This window comes from Capra hircus, chromosome 25, assembly GCF_001704415.2.
Source record: "Capra hircus breed San Clemente chromosome 25, ASM170441v1, whole genome shotgun sequence".
NCBI lineage: Eukaryota > Metazoa > Chordata > Mammalia > Artiodactyla > Bovidae > Capra > Capra hircus.
In genome coordinates, this window is record NC_030832.1 from 33,451,812 (window position 1) to 33,475,969 (window position 24,158).

At 45.9% G+C, this 24,158-nt stretch overlaps 1 protein-coding gene across 1 annotated transcript; it reads left to right on the top strand.

Annotated features, from left to right (window-relative positions):
• BCL7B (BCL tumor suppressor 7B) lies at nt 2,802-21,382 on the top strand. Its single transcript, XM_018040707.1, has 6 exons — nt 2,802-3,056; nt 6,155-6,230; nt 16,824-16,920; nt 19,049-19,219; nt 19,992-20,071; nt 20,317-21,382. Exons 1-6 carry the CDS (start codon nt 2,965-2,967, stop codon nt 20,407-20,409), a joined length of 609 nt encoding a protein of 202 aa, XP_017896196.1. The 5' UTR covers nt 2,802-2,964; the 3' UTR covers nt 20,410-21,382.

Genomic DNA, 24,158 nt, shown 5'->3' on the forward strand with positions numbered 1-24,158 from the left:
TATGGGGTCACACAGAGTCGGACATGAATGAAGCAACTTAGCAGGTACTCAAATACTTTCACACAATAAAATACATTCCTTTAACCAACATGTGTAAAGCCAGAGATAAGAATACAGATGGAGACCCACATGCTGTCCAAGTTTTACTGTTATAAATTAAGGTGAGCGCCAATATGTGCTATCCTCCAACCTTGATACAGCATCCTGGAAGGCCATGTTCAAATTTAGAATTCTCAGACTCAGGTCTGTGCCACAGTGTGTTGTCAAAGGTGACCATCCCATGATCAAGGCCACTCTCCTTTTCCCACCAGGTTCTTTTCCACATTGCAAGGGACACCCCAGCCCACACCTCATATGCCATCATATCCCCGCGAGACAAACAACCACCCCTTGACCACCAACCACTCAAGCCTCAGGTTTTGCACCATGGCAGTGCCACCTCTGTGAGGATGGACCCAGAGGAAAGGCTCGTACAAGCCCTTGAAGCAGGCTTGCATCTGTTTGGACAGGGAGTCCAGGGTCTGGTGGATGGGATGGCAGCCATTTGCACCAGGTGGTCACATCTCCCTGGTCTTGCAACTGTGCCTCGTGGGGAGGGGCATGGGAGGGCAGGGCCAGGATGGGTCCCTCTGGAGGAGTCGTCTTGCCCACATCTGACACTGTTAACCATTCTGTTGACCACACTTCATCTTTTCCGTGCAATTTCAAGTTCACTAAGCTAAACTCTTCTTAACACATCAGAAATGAAAAACAGTATTTTATTGTGAGTTCCTGAACATTCAGCCAGGTATGTATCAAAAAAAAATTTTTTTTTTAATGGCCACTCCACATATCATGTGGGATCTTAGTTCCCCAACCAGTGATCAGACCCACACCTCCTGCATTGGAAACTCAATCTTAACCACTGGACTGCCAGGGAAGTCCCAAGGGGAGACTTTTTTTTAAAGAGAAGTATGTCAAGAACAGAGGGCATTTGTGCAGGCTTCGGGGAATAGTTGGCAGTTGCTCATTTTGACCACTCTCTTACATAGAGAGAGCTTCAATGGGAAGTAGGTGGGGAATGTAGGGCAAGGTGGACAAACGTGAGCGGGAATCAGGAGGATCACTGGGCCTTCAGAGCGGGGAAGGCCTGAGGAAGGTGGTGACTGACAGGGTGGGCTGGAGGAGAGAGGGGCACAGGAGGCTAATGCTGCTGGGAGGAGCAGTGGGCTGTGGAGCAGAGAAGCTATAGACAGGAAACCTCGGAGGGAGAACTGGCCAGGACTTGGACAGGGTGAGAGAGAACTGCCTGGGGCTCTGTGCCTAGACCAGGGGGCCCTAAGAAGAGAACCAGAGAATTCTAGAGAGCTGGCCTCTTGTCACCACACTTAGCATGCTCTGCCTTGAGTTTTCTTTCTCTGTTGCTTTCCTTATCCTCACCTGAAAGGCAGGGGGAGTGTTTTACTCATCCTTGCCTCACAGTGTCCACCACTGTAGGGCATGTAGCAGATACTCAAGATAGCTCTTTGGTTCAGTTATTTTGAATCAACGGCTTTGAGAAACATGTGCCAACTTTGATCCCACTATTAGCAGACCCATCCTTCCCTCCACATGGTAGTTCAGCTCTTTCATTCCTCAGGCAGGCAGACACTATTCCTGGGGTCCTCATCAGCAAGATGATACGTGCTTATCGAGCCGTGATATTAGTGGATGACAGAGGGGATACAGTCATAGATACTATGTCAGGTTCAGGGTTAGTGAGACAGTTCTCTGGCTACACAGAAGGAAGTTTCTCTACAGGTGAAAGAAGTAGCCACTACCAAGCAATGCAAACTGTCACCTGCTTCCTTTCTGTTTCTTGAAGCGACTGCTTCAGGGCCCTCTCGGCATGGAAAGCATGAATAAATGCCTGGGGTGACAAGGGAAGACAGGGAGCTGCACTGAAGACTGAATATTCACCCAAACATCTACTGAGCATCTACAGCGTCTGTGGACACAGTGAGGACTTAGAGCAATTGCATCTACTGTATTCTCAAAATTCAACTTCAAGGTCATTTTTTCCCGATGCCTCTGGACACCCTTCATCTAGATTAGGGCTGTCATAGCACCTTGTACAGCACTTCCCTTTAACCTAGCATTTATAAAATGGCATTTGAAATGCTTGTTTTCTGGTCTGCATGGTCTGCTCAACTGGAAGCTCTTTGAAAGCAAAACCCAATTTTGTCCTCAGCACTTTGCATGCCAACTTGCGCAGTGCAGGCATCATTTAATCAACGATTGCTGAATTAAATGAGACATTGATGTAGAGTGTCAAGTATGGACAAACTGGCACCTCAGGATCTCAGGGGGAAGTCTTGTTGGAATTCTAACTGAATGTTGGAAGAGTAAGTGGTCATCAAGAAGAGATAAGAGAATTCCAGGTGAGAACAGAGGTGTGCAAACGTTGGAAGGCATACTGAAGGTGTGAAATTCTCCATAGTTGGAGCACATTGGTGTATCTGGGGAGCGAGGGGCCCAAACAGGAGAGACAGCAGTACAGGATAGTGTAGAACCTCAGTAACACTGGTGTCAAATCCATAAAATATAGATTATGGTTGCAGCCTGGCCAGAGAATTAAGATATTGCTCTGGGAAAGAGCCAGAGACCCCACTGGCAGTGCCTCGCACCTCACCTTGCACACAACACGTGCTGCCAGCTGGCCCGCAGACCTTGGCTCGCTGGGGCGCCCAGGGGACTCTGAGATCCCCAGGGTGGGGCCTGTTGGGTGGGACGCCCGGGGTGGGGCACCTGGGGCGGAGCGCGCAGGCGCGCTGATGCCTCGAGCCCCAAGGGGAGGGCGGGTGCGCGCACTTCTCGCGCACGCGCGCACGGAGGGGGCGACGGCTGCGGTGACGCTGCTGCGCCGGGCGGGCGGCGGCGCGTGAGGCGCGCGATTCTCGGTGTCTTGGGAGCAGTGCCCCGGCCCCCGCCGTTCCCGCCGCCGCCATGTCGGGTCGGTCGGTCCGGGCCGAGACCCGCAGCCGGGCCAAGGATGACATCAAGAAGGTGATGGCGGCCATCGAGAAAGTGCGGAAATGGTGAGGGGCCAGGCCCAAGGGTGCTGGTGGGGGAGGCCGCCGGCCCGGGTCCAGAGCAGCGCCGAACTGGCGCGCAGGGTGGGAGCCGACCGGCAGGCGCTTGGGGGGAGGGGGGAGCGGAGAAGGCGGGAGGAGGGAGCCGCTCGCGTCGGCGTGAGGTCAGAGGCCGCGCCGGCCGCGACCAATCAGAGGGTTTCCCGGCCCGCGGGCCCGCCCACCTCCCGCTACCCCCGGCAGCGCGGCGCGGGCGGGGAGCGGCCGGCTTCCGGCGAGGCCGAGTCTGGGGGGTTTGTTTAGCTGCGGGTCCGCGCGGGCGTAGTCTCCGCGCCCGCCTGCCTGAGGAACCTTTTGCGTTCTGAACTGTCCCGTATACTAACTATCAATCTCTGAGGGGTTCCCGTTGGCCAGACTGAGCACTCTGCGTATTAAGGCGTCTGGGTTAGGTGAGAACTTTAAGGCAAGCCACCTGCCACGGGGCCAGGGAGTCAGAATAAAAATTCCTGTCTTTCTCCTAATAGGGCGCACGCGCGCGAGCTGGATAGGCATTTTCTCTTGGTGACCTGGGAGCTGTTAGTAGAAAAGTCAGGATCTCCCCCTTGTTTGGAAACGGCTCCTGTCATGTTCATTGCAGGCGCAGGCTGACCGCCTATTTTGTACCAGGAGTTCCAGTGCGTTATCACCCTAAGTTTTTACAGCCAGGTGTTTTCACCAACTTCTTGAGTACTTTTCTCTAGCTGATTGCTACCGATAACTTTTACTTTACTAATAACTTTAAAGCCGGGTAGGTGTTAGCTCCCTCCAGGAAGCCTCCAAGACTTCCTCCCCTTCACCCTCCACTCCCTTTAGAGTCATTGTTACTGTTTAGTCGCTAAGTAACGTCCTACTCTTTGCGACCCCATGTAGCCCGCCAGGCTCCTCTGTCTATGGGTTTTTTCCAGGCAAGAATACTGGAGTGGGTTGCCATTTCCTTATCCAGGGTATCTTCCCAACCCAGGGATCGAACCCGCGTCTTGTGCTTTGGCAGGTGGGTTCTTTACCACTGAGCCACCTGGAAAACTGAGGGTCATCATTACCTTGGACTTTATTTGCATGTTTATTTGTCCATTTTGCTACAGGACCAAGTTCCTCATCTCTAAGGACTTAACGAATACTAGTTAAATAGTTAATGATTTTCCTTCTCCGAATCTAATGGTCTAGGTTTTGTGAAACCTAGGGCTGGGCATCCCTTCCTCTTCTGTCCATCTCTCTCCTCATCTGCAGCCAAGGGCAGTTGAGCATCTTCTGTCACCTGGAACTCTGTACCCGGCTCCCTGTGATCTGTGCTGCCTCAGGACTGGCTCAGTTCCCTGGTCTATTCATTACTTTGTATTTTTCTCAAGTGTGAATTTTTTAGCACTCGTTTGCTTAGGAAATAATGCTTCATTGATCTCTTCTTGTCCTTAGGATAAAGACCAAAAGTGATCCTTCATACCTCACTAGACTGGCTCAAACTGCCCTCTTTCGCAAGATGCTGGCGGTCTTTCAGTTGGAGCCACACTACCTTTCCTTCCGCCTGGCAACTCTCCTCTACCCATTCCTTCCACTTGCCTAGTTAGTGCCTGGCTCTGCTCTGCAGTTGCTTCCTCACCGAAACCTTTCAAGAGCCCCAGTCTAAATCGGGTCCTCTCCTATTTGGAACTTTCCACAGTGGCATTAGGTTGAACCATAAGACATCTATATTTGCCTCTTTTATCTGCAGAAATGGCAGTTTGATGTGGTTGAATCTAATGATCCGGTTTCTAACTGAAATGAGTTGTGTGGTGTCTGTTTACAGTTGGAATTCAGGCTCGGGAGAGTCAGGACTGTGCATCTTGTTCCGTGTGCCCAGGACCTAGCAGAGGGTCGTAGATTAAATATTTGTTGAATAAATGAGTGGCTTGTCCAGGAATTAATTCCAGTTTCTAAGTCTTTAGTTCATTCTTTTTTCTGTTACATCACAGTCTCTATATTTTTGTGATGTCATTTGCTGAATCAAATCAATAACAGCAGTTACTTTTTTTGCTTTTTTTGTGCTCACATTGGGACTCGAAACTTTCAGAAGTCACACTTCAGGCTCCCCAACTTTGGCCATCTGTAATCTGCACCCTTATTCAAGAATGTTACTTGCCTTTCCCTCCCCAGGTATGTGTGGGGAGGGGAGAACAGCTACTTGTTTTTTTTTAAGGCCTATCTCAAAAGTACCCTCTTCTGTAAAACGAAATCTTAAAGTCATCTTTTCATGGCGCTTGGCCTTCACCTCTTCCAAAAGCCAGTGTGATGCTCAGTTCTGTTAGCTGAAAGCATCATGTCCTGCTCCTTGGTTATTGGAATTGTGTTTCAACCCAGAGTTTCCCTGGTGGCTCAGGCGATAAAGAGTCTGCCTGCAATGCGGGAGACACAGGTTTGATCCCTGGGTCGGGAAGATTCCCCTGGAGAAGGAAATGGCAACCCATTCCAGTATTCTTGCCTGGAGAATCCCATGGGTGGAGGAACCTGGTAGGCTACAGTCCATGGGGGTCACAAACAGTCGGACACAGCTGAGCGACTAAGGCACCCAGAGTTTCACAGGAGTTTTGCCTTCCATCCTGATCTTTCAGCCTTCTTTCTTGCCGCCTTCACATATTACAATGATTTCTTTACTTATCTTTCATTGCTATGAGTTCCCAAGATAGGGATGCTATCTTATATATCCTTTATCGCCTGTAAGGCTTTGTATAATAGGACTTAATAAAATATCAGTGGGATTGAATTAATTTTGGGGAGATGAAGAAGTTATGCAAGATGGATACCTGAGTTTGCAAATGTGCTCATACTCCATACTACTGTAGTCTGTGAGGAAAAAAATGGTTTTGGTACACCATGTGAGCAGAGGTGACAGGCGGAAGGTTCAGGGCTAAAGGAATTCGATAGTGAAGTGTTTCTGGAAAGGGTGATTTTGCCTTGAAAAGTAAAGTATGATTTGACAGAGTTTATGAAGCATTTAAGGTTGACAACATGATCTGGTGAGAAGTAGAAAAGCACAAGTTCTGATCAGAAAATCTGTTATATTTTATCGGTTCTGAGAAGTGTCTTTGTTTTAGGGAGAAGAAGTGGGTGACTGTGGGTGACACGTCCCTTAGGATATTTAAGTGGGTTCCTGTGACAGACAGCAAGGAGGTAAGTGTGGAAGAAAATAAAAACAACAAAAAGGTAACGTCTTCTTTCTTTCTTTGATTGCCTCTTAGCTGTTATGGGATTTATTTCCCCAGAATTGAGTTGAAAATACTTCAGGGATCATCTGTCATTGGTCCATGCAAAGCCTCTCATTTTATTAGATTCCCCCTTCTCCCCGTTATTTCCCTTTTCTTAACCCATTCCTCTTTTCCAGGGCTTGGCCAACTGCAGCCCAGGCCTGCTCCCTGTGATTCCATATAGTTTAATTTGAACACACCTGTGCCCTCTGGTTTCCTCATTTGTGGTGGCTTTTGAGTTGTAATGGTAGAGTTGAGTAGGCCATAACATCTAATGGCCTGCAAAGCCCAAGATATTTATTATTGGCCTCATAAGAAAAAGTTTGTGGACTCCTGCTGCCCACTGTAGCATATTAGATGTATTTTGTATGTATATATGCCTTTCTAATTCCCCTTCCATGATTTTATTTGTACATCTGTATATTCTTGAAAAATACATAGCTTTGTTTCATATTTGTATTTTCAAAACTTTGCATCTATATATAACATTGTGCTGTAAACCTCTTTTCTCTTTTTGTTTGAAAACTCAAACGTGTTTCTATAATTGTAAATAAAATTATTATCTTTACTCTTGCATTATATTCTCATATGTACAGTAACCACATTTATCTATACATTCCCTGAGTGATAAACTCCCAGGTTTCTCCCCCTCTTTTTATTCTAATTGTTTTTAAAAGATCTAAACTATAAAAAGCATACAAAAGTATCTAAAACATAATGTACTATACCGGGAAAAAAAATATGAAGCTAATACCCTTGTAAAAACCACCTATGTCAAAAGATAGACGTTGCTAACTCCCCTAGCAGCCTCTGAAACTTCCCATCATCCCTCTTTCTCCCCTCCAGGGGAGATCAGTCTCCCTCTTTTGCTTTTCTGACTACTTCTTTAGTCATGTGTAAACATTTCTTTATATAAACAGCATCACAAAGTATCTATTTTTGTGGGTCTGACTTTTTTGCCTAGTGTTACCTGTGTAGAGTCATCCGTGTTGTCTTTGGAGCTGTTTGTTCCTTTTCCTTGATGTATGGAGTTCTGTTACAGGACTGTACCATGATTTATTAATATCTTACCCATTTTCCTGTAGATGGGTATTTGGATTGTCTCCAGTTTGGGATAATAGGAACAAAGCTCCTGTGAACGTTCTTATTTTGTATACAGGTCAACATGTGTGCGAGTTTTCCTAGAGTATATTCCTAGGAGTAGAATTGCCAAGTCTTAGGGTATGTGTATCTTGACCTGTACCAGGAATGCCAAAGTGATTGTGCCATTGTATATTCCCACCAGACATACCAGAGTTCTCACGGCTCCAAACCCTCATCAACAGTTGGTGGTGTTGGACTTCATGTATTAAGATACCTTGTTTTGGTTTTGATATGGTGATTAAGGGTGTAATTACTAATGAGATAGAAAACTTTTTCAGCATCCTTTGGGATTTCCTTTTAGGCAGTGCCAGTTTAAGTCTGTTTGGCTTTGGTCTTTTTCTTGCAACTTGTAGGGATTCTTTGTGTTGTGGACACATATTTATTGACTGAATACTGTCTGTACCTCGTTCCATTCCATGGCTGGTCTTCACCCTCTGTTTATGCAGGCTTGAGTAGCAGAAGTTTTTTTAATTTTAATGTAGATAAAATAAAATCCTTTTCTTTATAGTGCTTTTAAATGTCTTAAATCTTTCTTTGAGGTTCCAAAGATAGTTTTCCATATAATCTACAAGCTTGTTATTCTGTTCCCATTTATAATACACCTGGAGTTGATTTTTGTGTATTTTGAAGTAGGGGCCCAATTTCATATTTTTCCGTGTGGATATGCATTTGTGCCACCACTTGAAGAGACTGTTCTTTTCTTCTTGCTCTGTAGAACCACTTTTGCTGTATTCAAGTATAGATATGGGTCTGTTTGTGTGTTTTGCTGCCAGGTTTTTTGGGTAGCCTGGTTGACTGTGGTGAACATCCTTCATCCATTCTCCTTGAGAACTTGTGAGAGGTTTTCTCTGGATTATATGCCCAGGAGGGAGATTGCTCTGTTGTTGGCTGTCCATATATGATAGATTTTTTAAAGTATTTAGTTAGTTAGTTAGTTATTTGGTTATGCTGGGTCTTAGTTGCAGCAGGCAGGATCGAGTTCCTGGATCAGGGATGGAAACCAGGGCCCCCTGCATTAGGAGTGTGGATTCTAAGCCACAGGACCACCCAGCGAAGTCCCATACATGATTGTTTTTACTCAATGTGGCCAGATCTCTCTCCTGAATGGCTTCCCTGGATAGTCACCTCCAGTTTCCCAAATCCTCACCAACATTTGGTATCATCTAACACCTAATTTTTGGGGCTCCGAAATCACTGCAGATGGTGACTGCAGCCATGAAGTTAAAAGACTCTTACTCCTTGGAAGAAAAGTTATGACCAACCTAGATAGCATATTCAAAAGCAGACATTGCTTTGCCGACTAAGGTCCATCTAGTCAAGGCTATGGTTTTTCCTGTGGTCATGTATGGATGTAGAAGTTGGATTGTGAAGAAAGCTAAGCACTGAAGAATTGATGCTTTTGAACTGTGGTGTTGGAGAAGACTGTTGAGAGTCCCTTGGACTGCAAGGAGATCCAACCAGTCCATTCTGAAGGAGATCAGCCCTGGGATTTCTTTGGAAGGAATGATGCTTTTTTTTTTTTTCTTTTCCCTTTCCCTTTAGTATTTGGGGGTGAGGGCTCTGAGGAAGGAGAGGAGAAAGGAAAGATACGAGAGTTTAGAACAGATGCAAGAAAGATGCGATCCCCTAAGCTCCCCTGGGTGCCCCGGCCCAGAAGTGAGGAGTCCCTCGCTGTGTGACAGTTTCATCTGTTACTCTAGGTGGCAGTGAGCGAGTAAGGAAAGCAGCCAGAAGCCCTCCGTCGCACCAGGGGCAACCCTTCAGAGGAAATCCCTGAATGGCTGCGAAGCTAGGAAACTCGGCTTGCAGGGTCTCTAACGAAACACCAATAAGGGCGAGGAAACGAAGGGGACACTTTAGTTGTTCTCCATTTCTACACGGCAGAATCCACTCCAGAGAGTCCTTTCCTCCAAAGTGAGAAACCCACCAAAGATCCCTGTTCATCTCCCCTTCATCAAACATCATTTGGGTTTGAGAAGTAGTTGCAAACAAGCCTTCCCCAAGTTAAACCCATCCCTCTCCGACCATCTGACTGAGATCGGCAAGCTCACCAGATTCCCCAGGAATGATGCTAAAGCTGAAACTCCAGTACTTTGGCCACCTCATGTGAAGAGTTGACTCATTGGAAAAGACTCTGATGCTGGGTAGGATTAGGGGCAGGAGGAGAAGGGAACGACAGAGGATGAGATGGCTGGATGGCATCACTGCCTCGATGCTCATGAGACTGAGTGAACTCCAGGAGTTGGTGATGGTCAGGGAGGCCTGGCATGCTGCAATTCATGGGGTCGCAAAGAGTTGGACACGACTGAGCGACTGAACTGAACACCTAATTCCTAAATCCTGTTAGTCTGGTGTATGTAAAGTGGTGTCTCTTTGTTTATTCTACGTTTCTCTGAACACTAAGGGAGGTTGATAATTTAATCTCTTCAGATTTCCTTTTTATACATTTAGAGTTCCTCTTCTCTGATGTCTTCTTTCTTTCTTTTTTTTTTTTTTTTTTGGCTGTGTGGCTTTGCGGGATCTTAGTTCCCCAACCAGGGATTAAACTCAGGCCCTCAGCAGTGAAAGCGTGGAGTCCTACTAACCACTGGACCACCAGGGAATTCCCCTCTGATTTCTTAAATTTTCCTTATTCTTATATTGGACTTCCTGTCTTTACTTTTGTGATTTGCATTGATTCTTTTATGTTATAGATACAGAAAACTCGAATTAGTTTTGTACATGGCAGTTGTCTTTGTCTAACATGTCACATATGATAACTTTGTCAGTGAAAGAAAGTGAAAGTGAAGTCGCTCAGTCGTGTACGACTCTTTGCAACCCCATGGACTGTAGCCCACCAGGCTCCTCAGTCCATGGAATTTTCCAGGCAAGATTACGGGGTGGGTTGCCATTTCTTTCTCCAGCGGATTTAATTTTTTTCTGTCAAGTTAACTTTTTCCTTCTGATTTTTACTTCCAGGGTGATGTTTCAAAATTATTCTCCATTTTCTGGTTATAGAGGACTTATGCATCTTCTGCTAGCTTTTTAATTTTAACTTTCATTTTTAGACCTTTAATCTGTGTAGGTTTTTTTTTTTTTAAATGGTGAAGATAAGAATCTAATTTTAATTTCCTTCATATCATGAGCCACTACCCCTAATACTGGTCACTCCATAATCTGTCCTTTTTCACTGGTATGTGATGTCATCCCTATTGTAGGCTGTATTGACATGGTTTTGTTTTTGAGCTTTCCATTTTTTGTGTTGTTATTTTATCTGTTTCTGTGCTAGATTTATTTACTGTGCTTTTAGAGTGTCTTCATGTTAAGTAGGGTGAGTTTGCTCTCTTGAAGGTTTTCGGAAAGATAGTCTACCAGAGTGAAAAATTCCCTCCTCTTTTTACTTTTTTAAGGCTTATTAAAAATTATGAATAGATAATTTGGACTTAATCCAGCTGCTTTTCCTGCGTTTGCTTTAATGTTCATGGGATATTCGCCCTTTAATCTATTAAAGTGATGAATTTCTGATGTTTGAACCATTGCATTCTTAAGACAAATTCTACTTGGACATGCCTTTCTTCTTTTTTTTGTTACATTCAGTTCACAGATAATTGAGGTATTTGCATCTGGTTTGTAAATTGGTCTGTAATTTTCTTTCTTACGCTATCTTTACCTTGTTTACACCAGCATCCTGAAACAAATTGGGCAGTTTCCCCTCTTTTGATTTCTAGAACAACTTGCATAAAATGAAGGCCCTACCTTTAGTACTTTCTGGGTCTTTCTGGGTCTTTCTGGGTCTTTGGTGGCAGAAGGTGTTGATTATCATTATAGTGGCTCTCATCGTGATTACTGTATTTAGGTTTTCCTTTTTTCTGTACTTATTTTGCTGTTTTGTGTCTTTTCCAAAAAACGTTTCCATTTCAAGTAGGGGATTATTTCTCTAATGGGGGACAGTGCTGAGTCTTCACCCTTACCCACTTCCCCAAGAGTGTTTAGAAAAGAGGCAAGGCACTGTTTGGTTGGCCAGCCATGCTAAGCTTTTGGCAACACATGAGTCAGTCCTGTGCAGTGAAGAATTAATCAGCCTGTCCAGAAGGCCAGCAGTACCCCTGCTGAAGAACACTGATCAGTTTTCATGTGTACTGCTGTGTAGTCATTTATACTATCCTTTTGTGCTTTAAAGTCTCTGTTGGTAATTATTTTGTCTTTTTCACATTTGTTATTTTTTTTCCATGTAACATGGTCCTAAAATCTTTATTAAAAGAATCACCGTGTAATTTTTGTTCATCTTTCTTTCATTTTGCTTTGTTCTCTATTTGATTAATTTTTGCCCTGGTTATTTTCATTTTTTGTTTTATTCTGTTTTTCCACTTCTTGTGTTGAACACTTAGCACTTTTTTTCTGGTTTTTCTTTGCTTTTTTTTTTTGCAGCCCATTTCACTTCTTAGTTACCTCCCACAGATTTGGACATATATGAGTGTCACGATGTCGTGATGGTGTAAGATTTAGCTGTGAGATTTTCATAGCTTTCTCTTTGGTTTCCCCTTTAACCCAAAGGTTATTTAATAGAATGATATTTAGTTTTTAGATATGTGAGGTTTTTGAAAGCTGTCCTTTTAAAATTGGTGCTCTGATTCTATGGAATTGGTAGGGTATTTGTTCTTTGGGATTACTGGGACTTTTTTTGTGATCTGATCTGTAATTGAATTGTGGGCAGTTCACTTATAATTAAAACAGATATATACTCTCGATATGAAATTAAACAATTGAAGGATTTCTTATGTTTTCCAAATCTTCTGTATCTTTGCTCATCTTTGTATGGTTCACTCTATATGTTTCTGAAAAGAGTGTGTGAAATTGTTGGTTTGTTTGCTTCTTCATGGTCTCAGTTCAGTTCAGTCGCTCAGTCATGTCCGACTCTTTGTGACTCCATGAGCCACAGCACGCCAGGCCTCCCTGTCCATCACCAACCCCCGGAGTCCACCCAAACCCATGTCCATCGAGTCAGTGATGCCATCCAACCATCTCATCCTCTGTCGTCCCCTTCTCCTGCCCTCAATCTTTCCCAGCATCAGGGTCTTTTCAAATGAGTCAGCTCTTTGTATCCTTCATGGTCTATGAGTCACTTATCCTTTGTACTTTGAAGCTCTATTTTTGATACATGTATGTTTATGATTCCTACCTCACCTTGACCTGTTCCTCCTTTTCCCAGTAGGTAATGTCCTTCTTTGTCCCTTTCTCACCTCAAATTCTATTTTATCTGATACTACACTTTATATCCCATGTTCTTTTGATTTGTATTTGCCTGGTATGTCTTGTAATACTGTTTTTCCCCATTTTACATTTTTCTGCTTATTGGGCATATTAGGATTAGGTTTAGCTGTGGGTGACGGAAAACTCAAAATAGCAGTGGTTTAAAGCAGTTATTTTGTTCTTAGAGGAACAGAAGTATGCAGTCCAGGACTGGTGTGGTAATTTTGTTCTAAGAGTCCCCAGGGACCCAGGTTTCTGGCAGCCTCTCTATTCCTTTTGTTTTTAAATTTGCTTTTAAGGGAGTAATGGTTTTATTCATTTTCGTTGTTTCTGTTGTGGGAAAATACACATATCATGAAGTTTACTGTCTTAACCTCTTGAGCGTGTACAGTTCAGTAGTGTTGAGTACATTCACCTTGTATAACCCGTCTCTGAAACTCTTCGTCTTGCAGAGGTAAAAAACTCTGTACCCATTAAATAATTCCCCATTCCTCTGTTCTTGTTTGACCTTATATTTCTCCAAGTTCGAGCTCCAGTCATCATTCAGCATATTCAAGTTCAAGGCAGTTAAGAGAGTGGGAGGGTTGGCAAATAGTGTTTCCATGAATTTAAGGAGTTTCCCAGAAGTCTCCTTAAGATGTATATACTAAGTGTTCATAATAGCTGTGGCATGTCTAGGCGCCAGAAAGGCTGGGAAAGTGTGACCACCTAAAAATTCTATTTTTATGGACAAGGATTTCAATCATAATGCACTTTCCTTTTATTTTTTTCCTCTTCACCTCATGGTGACTAGACAGATTTTCTTCTGCTGATCTGGAAGTTCTACATTCTATTTTTAATCTTCTTATTGGCAACTTCCAACCTAATAAGACTTACACTAATTTTCCATATCAATGTATAAAGCTTATCAAATTCTGTATTTTTCCTCTGAGCCTCTGGTCTCCATCGCCTCCCTCCCCCAACCCTTTCATCCCTACCCTGTCCTTTGTTTTAAACAGAATTTCATCTTTTTTTGGCCATACTGTGTGGCTTGTGGGATCTCAGTTCCCTGGCCAGGGACTGAACCCTGGTCAAAGCACTGGGCGCCTGGAATACTAACCACTGGGCCACCAGGGAACTCCATAAATGGAACATCCTGTAATGTTGACATCTAGCTTCATTTCTTAACTTTTAGTTTGTTTCATCTCTTTATCCTTTCTTTATATATTCTGACTTCTTCATCTAGTTTTTGCTCAATAATCTTTTCTTCAGCTCTTACCTATTTCTGCTAATAAACTCATTCACCTAATTTTTACTTTGAACAATTTCATTGCTTATACCAAATATCCTTGGCGGTGGTTCAGAATGACTTTCCCGTGTCCTCCTTGTCTTTCTGGGAGACTTGCCGTATTTTACCTAAATTCTTCGGTCCTGTCAGTGCACTTTTCCTGGTACAGCTTGCTCTGTTAATTGTCTTTCATGGGGCCTGTTTTCCTCCAGTGTCTGGTTAGTTTTCTCTGTGCACTCATCTTTTCCTTTCGACTCTGAGCTGTGTTGGCTAGAAAGAAACATGTAACCGAAGGGAGAACGTGAGCTAAGCTCTGTGCTTTCTCCTCTAAATAGCTGAGGGGATGAGATTAGCCTTGGGCTTCAGCCTTTCCCTTTCCCTCCTCTCATCTCCTGCTGTCTCCCAGGGAGCTCTCTAGTACCAGTCTCCACACACTGCCTTTATCTGCGAGCAGCCATCCTCGCCGAGTCCATGGAGCCGGTGGGTGAAAGTTAGAGGGGCTCTGGGGCCACCCTTTGTTTTTCATCTACCCTTGGCTCTGGTGATGCCAATACCATACAGGCCATAGGTCAGGCTGCTCGATCTCGTGTGGGGAGGACACTGCCGACGCCCCCTTCCCCATTGTTCACACGGAAGCCCCTGGCCCTTTCCTATTTCCTTTTTTTCTTCTTGTGCCATGCAGCATATGGGATCTCACTTCCTCAACCAGGGATCAGATTTGCCCCTCCTGCGTAGGAAGTGCAGAATCTTAACCACTGGACCTGGGGGACATCCCCCTTTGCTATTTCAGGTTCTGCTTGTCCGGGACTCAGCTCCCTTTGTCTCTCCAAAGGACTTCTCACAGTGTTCCTATTGGTTTGTGGGCTGGACCCTGATGTCCATTGGTTTATCTACCTTCCAGTGGTTTGTGGTAGTGTGCCAGCTTCGAAGGTACTAACATAGACCTGTTAGGTTAGGAAAAATCGAAAATGATCAAATTGGTAAAGAATACATGAAGGATGTAAGGGAGTGGGGCACTGCTGATGGGAGAATAAACTGGGACAGACTTTCTACAGGTTGATCATACATGTATAAGAGCTTAATTAACCAGATGTTGGGAATCCTTTCACAATATATACACATATCAAATTACCCCAGGATATACTTTAAATATTGTACAGTTTTATTTGTCAGTTATACCTCAGTAAAGCTGAGAGTGTGTGTGTGGGGGAGCCTTCAAAATATTTATGCCTTTGATCTAGAAGTTTTACCTCTAGACATTTATCCTCAGGACGTAATCGTGATGTATACAAGGTACATCTGCAGTGTTGAGTATTCCAGTATTGTTCGTGGTATTTAAAAATTGCAAGCAAAAGGAAGATCTTAGCTGTAAAGAATTAAGTTACTGTGCACCTGTATATTGTACAGATTTTTTACCCTTTTAAAAGATGGTCTAAAAAACTGCTTAATGGCATAGAAAAACGTCTTTAATGTGATGAGTTGGGGTGGGGCGCAAGTTATACTGAATCACGCTTCATTTCGTACAGTTACATGTTTCGGGTATCTCTGGTTGTGCAGGTGATTTTCATCTCTTTTCCTGTATTTTCAGAATTTCTTATAGTGAATGGATGTTTTATGTGAGCACAGAATCATTGCACTAAGGAGAGATCAGGGAAAAATAACAGTAACACCAAAAGTTGGCATGGGTGCTGTGACACTTATACTCCAAATGTATTGCCAGCCTTCTGGTAGAGAGTAGGGAGGCACAGGGTATTTTAAAAGAAATATGTTTATACTTTCTGATCTAGAAGATTTTTTTTTTTTGGTGTGAATAGCCAAATAATCAGGAAAAATAAAAGGTAAGCATTGTAGATTTATTTCTACTAGTACTAAACAAACACAGTCCTAAATAAGGTGAAGCTAAATGTCTAGTAGTTGAGTAGTGATTGAGTGAGTATGATACCTGGAATATTATGCGGCCAGTAAAAATCATGGTTCGGTAGCCTCTGTAGTTAAGTGGTAAAGTGTAATTGCACTAAAATTATGTCTGCATATAAAACACGAAGGGAAGGACTACATACATCTGTATGCGCAGTTAACTTATTGCTGAGTTACGATTGAGAGTATTCACAAGAACTAAGCTGTGTTACCAGTGCAGTGCATGTACGATGAAGTGACACGTATGTGAAGTATGGATTAGTAAGTTTGGGGTTGTCCAGATTTGAAATTCCAGCTGTGAGGATGCTCTCGTTTGCAAATGCTTGGGCTGGTGATTGCCTTTCCTGTGGGCTGGTGTGTTGCAAGCTAGTGCTTACCTTCCACTGTGGTTCCCCACCCATGTGACTTGCATCCCGCCTACAGGCAGAGGTGGACATGGGAGGGCACTGTGAGCGGAGGGGGTGGATTGGTCAGAAGTAGAGCTTGCAGGGGCTCCTTGTCCTGTCCCTGCTCACATTACATATAAAGTGACTCCTTCCTTTGTCTAGTCAAAGGGCCTTTCTTCTTTCACTTTTTACCCCTAGCTGTGCTCCTGAACAGCGATCTTTCTGAAGTGAGTATTTTGTAATTCTCACCCATCCATGTAGGGAAGGATCAAGCAGAGCATTCTGATCAGGGCAGAAAGCAGGAGGGTCCCACAGAGAACTCCAGTGGAAGCAGATGTATATAGCTGCCTCTCTCTTGTGAGTCATGAGATTAGCGCTGGAAGGGTCCATTTTACTGAAAGAGCCACTGAGGCGTGGGGACACCTTGTCCAGGATCCTGTTATTCCTCGGGTCTTAAAACCACCGTTGTTCCTCATGTCCCTAATCCAGACCTCTGTGGTGTCTCAGCACCTTCTTTCTCTCTCTCAGTGAGTCTTCTGCTTGGCTCTGTCATATTCCTCTTTTTTTCCTTTTCTAGAAAGAAAAGTCAAAATCGAACAGTTCCGCAGCCCGGGAACCTAATGGCTTTCCCTCTGATGCCTCAGCCAATTCCTCTCTCCTTCTTGAATTCCAGGGTGAGTTGCATCCTCATGTCTTCCTTGCAGGAAAATGAACATTTAGATGACCCATCAATAATCCGAAGACTAGTCTGTGTGTCATTTCAGTGCCCACAGTTTTGCTGGTATCTTGCTGGGCACCTGACAGAAGTCTTTGCATTTCAACTTCACAGTAACCCTGCAGGACAGATGAGTCTCCTCACTTTCCAGTTAAGGAAACTGAGGCTCAGGGAGGCGAGGTTCCATGTCTGAAGTTAGTCGCTCGTAAGTAAGGACCCGTGGTAGGTCCTGGTTTTCTGGATCAGAAGCTCTGTTCTTTAGACTGTGCATCTGATGAGAGCGCCTCCCCGACTCCATCCCCAGGCTGGGGCGTCTGTCTGCCTACACTTAGGCCAAGCTCTGCCTCCTAAACCAGTCTTCGGTAGACGTATGGCCTGAGTCAGCACTGCACTGAGAGCTCTACCTTGTATACCTTGTGGCAGTTACTGCTTATGAAGCGCTATCACTTCAGCGTCTCCTTTTTACACTTGCATCAGCCTGGGATATAAACCAGGCAGTTACCGTCATCCCGATTTAAGGAAACTGATACTTGGAGAAGGAAAGTATCTACTTAAGCTGAAGAGTGACAGAACTTTATTGTTTTGTATAATAAAATGCTGCTTCCGTTTTAGTGTAGAAGATAGTGGTCATTGCAAGATGAAGACTAGAAAAGGCTTATGATTTTCTCTTTGGAGCTAGACTGGGAACAACCAGGTATCCCCTCCTTCCCTCTCCCCTAACTGCCCCCACCCCAAGGTTCGAGTGGTACAGAAGAGACTACAGGGGGACAGTTCTCCAGCTGCGCGTGAGCTGTCCCCGCAGCATAAAGCTCCAGAAGACACAGGACGCTCCACTTTTTCAGCCTGGCCACCTTCTCACCCTTTTCACGCAGTGAACGTGTAATGCGCTCCTGCTGGGTGCCAGGTCCTGTGTACCGTGCTGGAGACTCAAGGACCCGTGAGCCACAGAGCCTGCCTGCACCGGGTGTAACGGAGGGAGACCAGTGTGTAACATCGTAAATGCAGGTGTGCACAGGAAGCAGCAGGAGCATGAGAGGGGGTGGTCGTGCCCACCCAAGGGCGCTTGGGACCCAGGGCTCTGCAGAGGAGAGGATGCCTGAGCTGCCCGTTGGCAGGCGTCGGGGCTTTGCAGGAAGACGGGAAGGAGCACGTCATACCAGACACGGTGCTGGTAGCTGCTCTTAGGTTTGGGTCCGACCTGGCTGGAGCCAAGGGTACGCGGGAAGAGCGGGAGGCAGTGAGCCTGGAGATTCGAGCAGTGTGTAGGATGTAATAGGGCCCTCTAGTGGGCAGCAGGGAACCACAAGGGTTTAGAAAGTTCACTCTGGCAGTGGTGTGAGGTCCCTGGCGGGGAGGCTGAGACCCAAGGAAGGGCAGCTGGATGGCTGTTGCCAGAGCCCAGGCCTGAGCTGAGGCAGTGGAGGAGGAAGGAGTGGACACACCTGGCATCAGAGCAGTAGGACGGGTCCGATTTGGTGACTGGCTCCCCATCTGGGGGAGGGGAAGGAATTGTTGAGTTGGTTTTTAACTTAGGTGGTGATTTTAAGCCTTCAACAGCATTTCCCAGGTGGGATCCAGTGGTCCATGAGGCAGTGAGGCAGAGCCTGGGCAGGTGCAAGGCCTGAGCTGACCACCGAGAATGCCAGACGGATTGTCATTTTCTATACCTCTTGTGAGAAAGGTTGAGAGGCAGAGCCACGTCCCTCCATTCACTGGATTGTGAGAAAATACCAGATTCCAGCTATAATTAGTGGATACTAAAGAAGGGACTCATGCTTATATTAACCTTCCTGACATATAAATGTTGCATAAACTTAAAGATCCTGGCTGCATCCGGTGGTGCTTAGAATATATGTCATAAAATAACATGTGCTTAAATTCGTCAATTTAGATTCTGTTGGTAATTTGCGGTGTGCAGAAGCCCTGGGAATGCCTGCCCTTGGTTTAGGGGCTGTTTGCAGCTGTGATTGGTATGTGCCCAGCTGTGTCCACGCTGTCTGCAGAGACTCCAGGCCCTTGGCTCTGTACTGGGTCCTCCTTGAGTGTGACCGTCCTCAGCCATTGCCTTTGTCGTGTTTGATTTTCAGATGAAAACAGCAACCAGAGTTCCGTGTCTGATGTCTATCAGCTCAAGGTGGACAGCAGCACCAACTCGAGCCCCAGCCCCCAGCAGAGTGAGTCCCTGAGCCCTGCGCACACCTCTGACTTCCGCACAGATGACTCCCAGCCCCCCACGCTGGGCCAAGAGATCCTTGAGGGTGAGTCTTCCCTGGCCCAGGACGTGTGTCTTAGAGGGGCCGTGCTCTTGCTTTCGATCTTTTTAAGAGTCACAGGTTAGAGACAGTGCCTTAGAGCTGGCAGCTTCAAGCTGTTTGTCCGTTGTTTGAGGCTCTTTTGGGGAATGGTTGTATCTTCCCCTTTCACAGAATGATGGAAAGAAACAGCAACACGATTGAGTGCCAGGCTCTCCGCAAGGAAGGCACTTTTCATATTTGAGGCCTGGTATGAGTCTCGGGTTTCCCTGGTGGCTCAGCAGTAAAGAATCTGCCTCCAGTGCAAGAGATGCGGGTTTGATCCCTAGGTTGGGAAGATCCCCTAGAGAAGGAAATGGCAACCCACTCCAGTATTCTTGCTGGGAAATCCCACAGAGGAGCCTTGTGGGCTGCAGTCCATGGGGCCATAAAAGAGTTGGACACAACTTAGTGACTAAAACAGCAAACAGGATTCTCCTTCAAAGCCTGTGGAATAGTGACTGTTGCCTCCATGTTATCGATGAGGAAGCTGTCTTAAAAAATGCAGTTGCTTGGCCGCGATCCCACAGCTGGTGGAACTGCCTGATTTGTTTCATTCCTTCTAACTTTGGAGTTAGTGCCCTTTGTACTGGATTCTGCAAATTTCTTCTTAGAACGTATGTTGATTCTATAACCAGTGGATACCCCTTCTCCAAGGTGCCTCTCAGGAACACTCCCCCAGCCTGGGGGGTCTCCGGTCCCAGCAGGCCCTGCAGTTACACTGACCTTGCTTTTTTAGAGCCCTCCCTGCCTGCCTCGGAAGTTGCTGATGAACCTCCGACCCTCACGAAGGAAGAACCAGTTCCTCTAGAGACACAGGTAAGGAGGTGCTTTGGGTTTCCTAGTTTCTAAGGGAAATGTCAGGGCTCTGTTGATGCACACGGGCTCTCTAGTATGGGAGGGATGTAGTGGGGGTGGGGAGGCAGCGACGGATGCTGATTAGAAGGTTAGGAGGTAGGGAAGAGGTCCTGTGATCTGTGAGACAGTTGGGGTTGTGATTAGGGCGGAAGGGGAGGTCTGCTTCAGAGGGATGCCCTGTCATTCCATGCTCTGGCTGCGTCTAGATTGCTGAGGAAGAGGAAGACTCAAGTGCCCCTCCCTTGAAACGCTTCTGTATGGACCAGCCTGCAGTGCCGCAGACAGCGTCGGAAAGCTAGCACCACCCTGGCGCCCTTCACCTCCAGGCCCCATGCCTCTATTTATTGCATTCTGGTTCTGGCTGTGCTGTGTTTCTGGGGTAAGGGCGAGCACCGGGGTCCAGAGCCTGCACCTCAGAGCCTCCTGGGCTGGAATGCGGACGTGGGACCTGGGGTCGTAGCATCATCTTCCCGTCCCTGGCACCTGTGTCTGCCTGATCCTGAGAAGAGGAGCACTCCTGTCCTCTTTGCACCCCAAGGAGGCTGGCGCCTCAGCCGCTCCAGGATCATCTGTCACCTCCAGTAGCAGTCTCTGCTCCACAGCCTCTGGACTGAGCTGCTGGTGCTTCTGCAAGAGGAAAGAGGAGGGGAAGTCACCCTCCAGAGAAGAGCGTGCCGAGGGCTAACTTGAACTTGAATGGAGACTGTAGATTCATGGACTTGCCCATAGGGCTAAGGACCCTGTAGGCTGCTGTTGGAGAATGCCTGAGTAGAGTCTGGAGGGAAGGGAAGGGCTTAACTCCACACGATGGCAGAAAAGTCCCACCTAGACTTCATGCTGTCCTGGCACTTGTACCCATTCCTGAGGCCATCCTGCCTCTCGTGGGCTCTCTGGCTGCTGACAGTCCTTTGTCCCCAGCTGTAACCACCCCCTTCCCCCAACACACACACACGCACATACTCGCAGCTGTTTCCACCTGGACATTTCATTCCAGTATCCCCCTGCCTCCTGCCATGGTCCCCAGCTCTCCTGCTGCAGACTCTGCCCCAGCGAGAATTTGAGGTTCTGACAGTACTCATCCCCACAGTACTCCTTCAGCCCAGACTTTCTAGAAAGTTCCCTTTTCTTTGAAATCTGCATGTTTCATCGAACCTTGTGATTTTATTTTTTGTTTCAAAGAAGTTTAAGAAAATGGAAACGGACAACGGTGAGTGAAGACATATTTTAGCACTGAATAGAATATTTTTAAAATTAAACTATTTGAAATATGTCTGGTTGGCAGCTGAGTGTGTCATTCTTGAGGGTTGTGGGGGCAGGGGCTGGTGGTGATCGTGGCTGAGTGCTTGTGAAGTCACTGCGGGCTGGGCCCGGCCGGTTGTCTTGACTCCCACAGAGTGACTTCAATGAAAATGATTTGGAGACTCTGTTTGAGGTTGTCACATCCTTTGAGTTATACTTCTGCCCCTGTGTACCTGTGATGTGTTTCCCACAGCTCCAGATCCTTAGGTGGCTGACTCTAAGTTTTTCCTTTAACTTTTTATTGTGGTAACCAACACACAACGATAGAATTTGCCATTTTAAACACTTTAAAGTACACAGTTCAGTGGCACCAAGTGGATTCACAGCAACGCACAATCATTACCACTCTACAGCTCCAGATGTTTTCATTGCCTCAAGCAGAAACCCGCACCCATTAAACCCTCACTTCCCACTTGCCCCTCCCCCAAGGCGATGGAGGGAAGGGAAATAATAAAAGACAGTGGATTTGGGATGTTCTGAGGTTGGGGAACCAACAGGACAAGCCGGAAAAGACCAGCCAGAAGCTGAAACTGTAGGGACTTCCCTTGCCATCCAGTTGTTAGGATTCCAGACTTCTGCTACACGGGACATAGGTTTGATCCTAGGTCAGGGAGCTATATCCTCTTAAGTTGCATGGCACAATGAAAAAAAGTGACAGAAGCTGAAACCGCCTAATCAAGGGTTTAGGTCTGTATCAGTGAAAGATGAGTGTTAAACTGGAGCCATAGAAATGGAGGACAACTGCCAAGCAACAGTCACATTAAAGCTTGTTATTTTTTCTATTTTAAAATGAAAATATCACTATAGAAAAACATACTGGAAAAATACATGAAAATATAATGAAAGAAAAAAAAACAACCACCCATAACTCCTGTCTCTCCAAGGTAAGCACTCTTTTATTTGGAGAGCCACTTCTCAGCTCCTTTTTGTGGAGCTGCAGCTGATATTCTCTATTCATAAAGCCCCACCTCTAGTTTCTACTTCGGGCAGGATTTCCAGCTGTTCTTGATGGTTCTCCAGGGTACCTCCAGTTCTTAGGGCTGAGCCCAAGCCCATCCCTGAGTCTCCCATTTTAGATCTCTGCTTTACCAACACCAGGGCCGGGTTCCGGTACACAGCGGCCATAAGCACTGGAATGACTATGGTGCCCATTCTGATACGCAACTGGGTGCATTTTTGGAAATACCAGAAATGGCCCCCCATTTCCCCCCCCCACAATGTTTTTGGAGTTTTCACTCTGTGTGTAGTCTGCCATTAGGTGTCTAGTCCTGCAAGCATCCATGCCCTTAGTCATCTTGTCTATGCCTCTCAAGTCCGGCCACTTGTCTTCACCGACCTTGCTGACCATTTGCCCCTATCACTGCTCCTGCCATTCTCTTCCACGTGATCAGTCCCATTCAACCCTCAAATGCTGTGGCAGAATGAGAACTTTCCTTTGCCATTCTCCTCTCTTGATACTTTCTGCCTGGAGATCCCTATGTTTAGGCCCTGAATTTATCAAGTCTGCTCTACTGCTCCTCCTGCCTAGGATGTCCATCCCTCTTTTCTTTCTGCCTAGTGAGCTGCAACTTCATCTCTTCACAATCAGCTCAAATGCCACGGCCTCTGAGGTTTCTCCTAATCCTCTTAGAAGAAATGGCTACTGAAGGGAGATAAGCTCTCTTCACTGCTAGATGGCCTGAAAGAAAGAAAGAAAGAAAGTGAAGTCGCTCAGTCGCTTTTCGACCCCACGGACTGTAGCCTACCATGCTCCTCAGTCCATGGAGTTTTCCAGGCAAGAGTACTGGAGTGGGTTGCCATTTCCTTCTCTAGGGGATCTTCCCAAACCAGGGATCAAACCCAGGTCTCCCGCACTGCAGGCAGACGCTTTACTGTCTGAGCCACCAGAATTGCCTAGATGGCCTGAAGGGGCTTCAAAGAGCTGTTGTCTGACCTAGATCAAGGGGGGTGGTGGAAATGTTGCCTGCCACATCAGTAAACAAAGATGTTGCAGGCATCAAGCCATCACCTTACAGCGGCCAAAGGAAGGGAATTTAGGATAGAAACAGGATGCTTGCCATCTAGGTCCACCCTCCCCACCCCTCCCCAGGAAACTCAGGATGAAAAAGCAGAGGATACTGGCCCCAGATAGCTGAGGTGCATATCAAAGGAAAGAGTTCAGTGAGCCGGAACTTTTGCATCTTCCCATCCATAGGAAAGCACTAAATTCCTCAACTTGAGATACTTGGTTTTCTTTTAATTAACAGTAATCTCTCTTGACTTCCCTGGTGGTCCAGTGGCTAAGACTCTTTGCTCCCAAAGCAGGGGGCCTGGGTTGGATCCCTGATCAGGGAACTAGATTCCACATGTTTCAACTAAGAATTTGCAGGCAACAACTAAATAGCATGCATGTGGCATCTAAGACCTAGCACATCCAAATAAATATTTAAAAAAACAAAAATCCCAGTAATCTTGCCATGTTCTGATTACCTGCCTTTGGTTACAAAAACTCCTATGTATCCTGGCTCCTCCCTTACCTCTTCTGAGCAGTCTCTCAGACTGTCTGAGATGCTGTTGCCCAGGCTTAAGTCCTTGGTTTTGTCTGCCAAATAAAACATAATTTACAACTTTTAGGTTGTGCATTTTTCAGTCGAAAAATGAGAATTTACCTTTTACTGGCAGTGATCCTTCTCACTTTAAGGTGAGAAGAAAAGAAAAAAAGGTCTGGCATTGGCATGTTGCCATTCAGGGACACCCAGCAGTCTAGACC

Bases quoted from the DNA above. Each gene is read 5' to 3' on its own strand.
- BCL7B (XM_018040707.1), top strand. From the start codon at position 2,965: ATGTCGGGTCGGTCGGTCCGGGCCGAGACCCGCAGCCGGGCCAAGGAT. The intron at 16,921-19,048 runs GTGAGTTGCATC...TTTGATTTTCAG, and splicing joins TCTCCTTCTTGAATTCCAGG to ATGAAAACAGCAACCAGAGT. The intron at 20,072-20,316 runs GTAAGGAGGTGC...GGCTGCGTCTAG, and splicing joins CAGTTCCTCTAGAGACACAG to ATTGCTGAGGAAGAGGAAGA.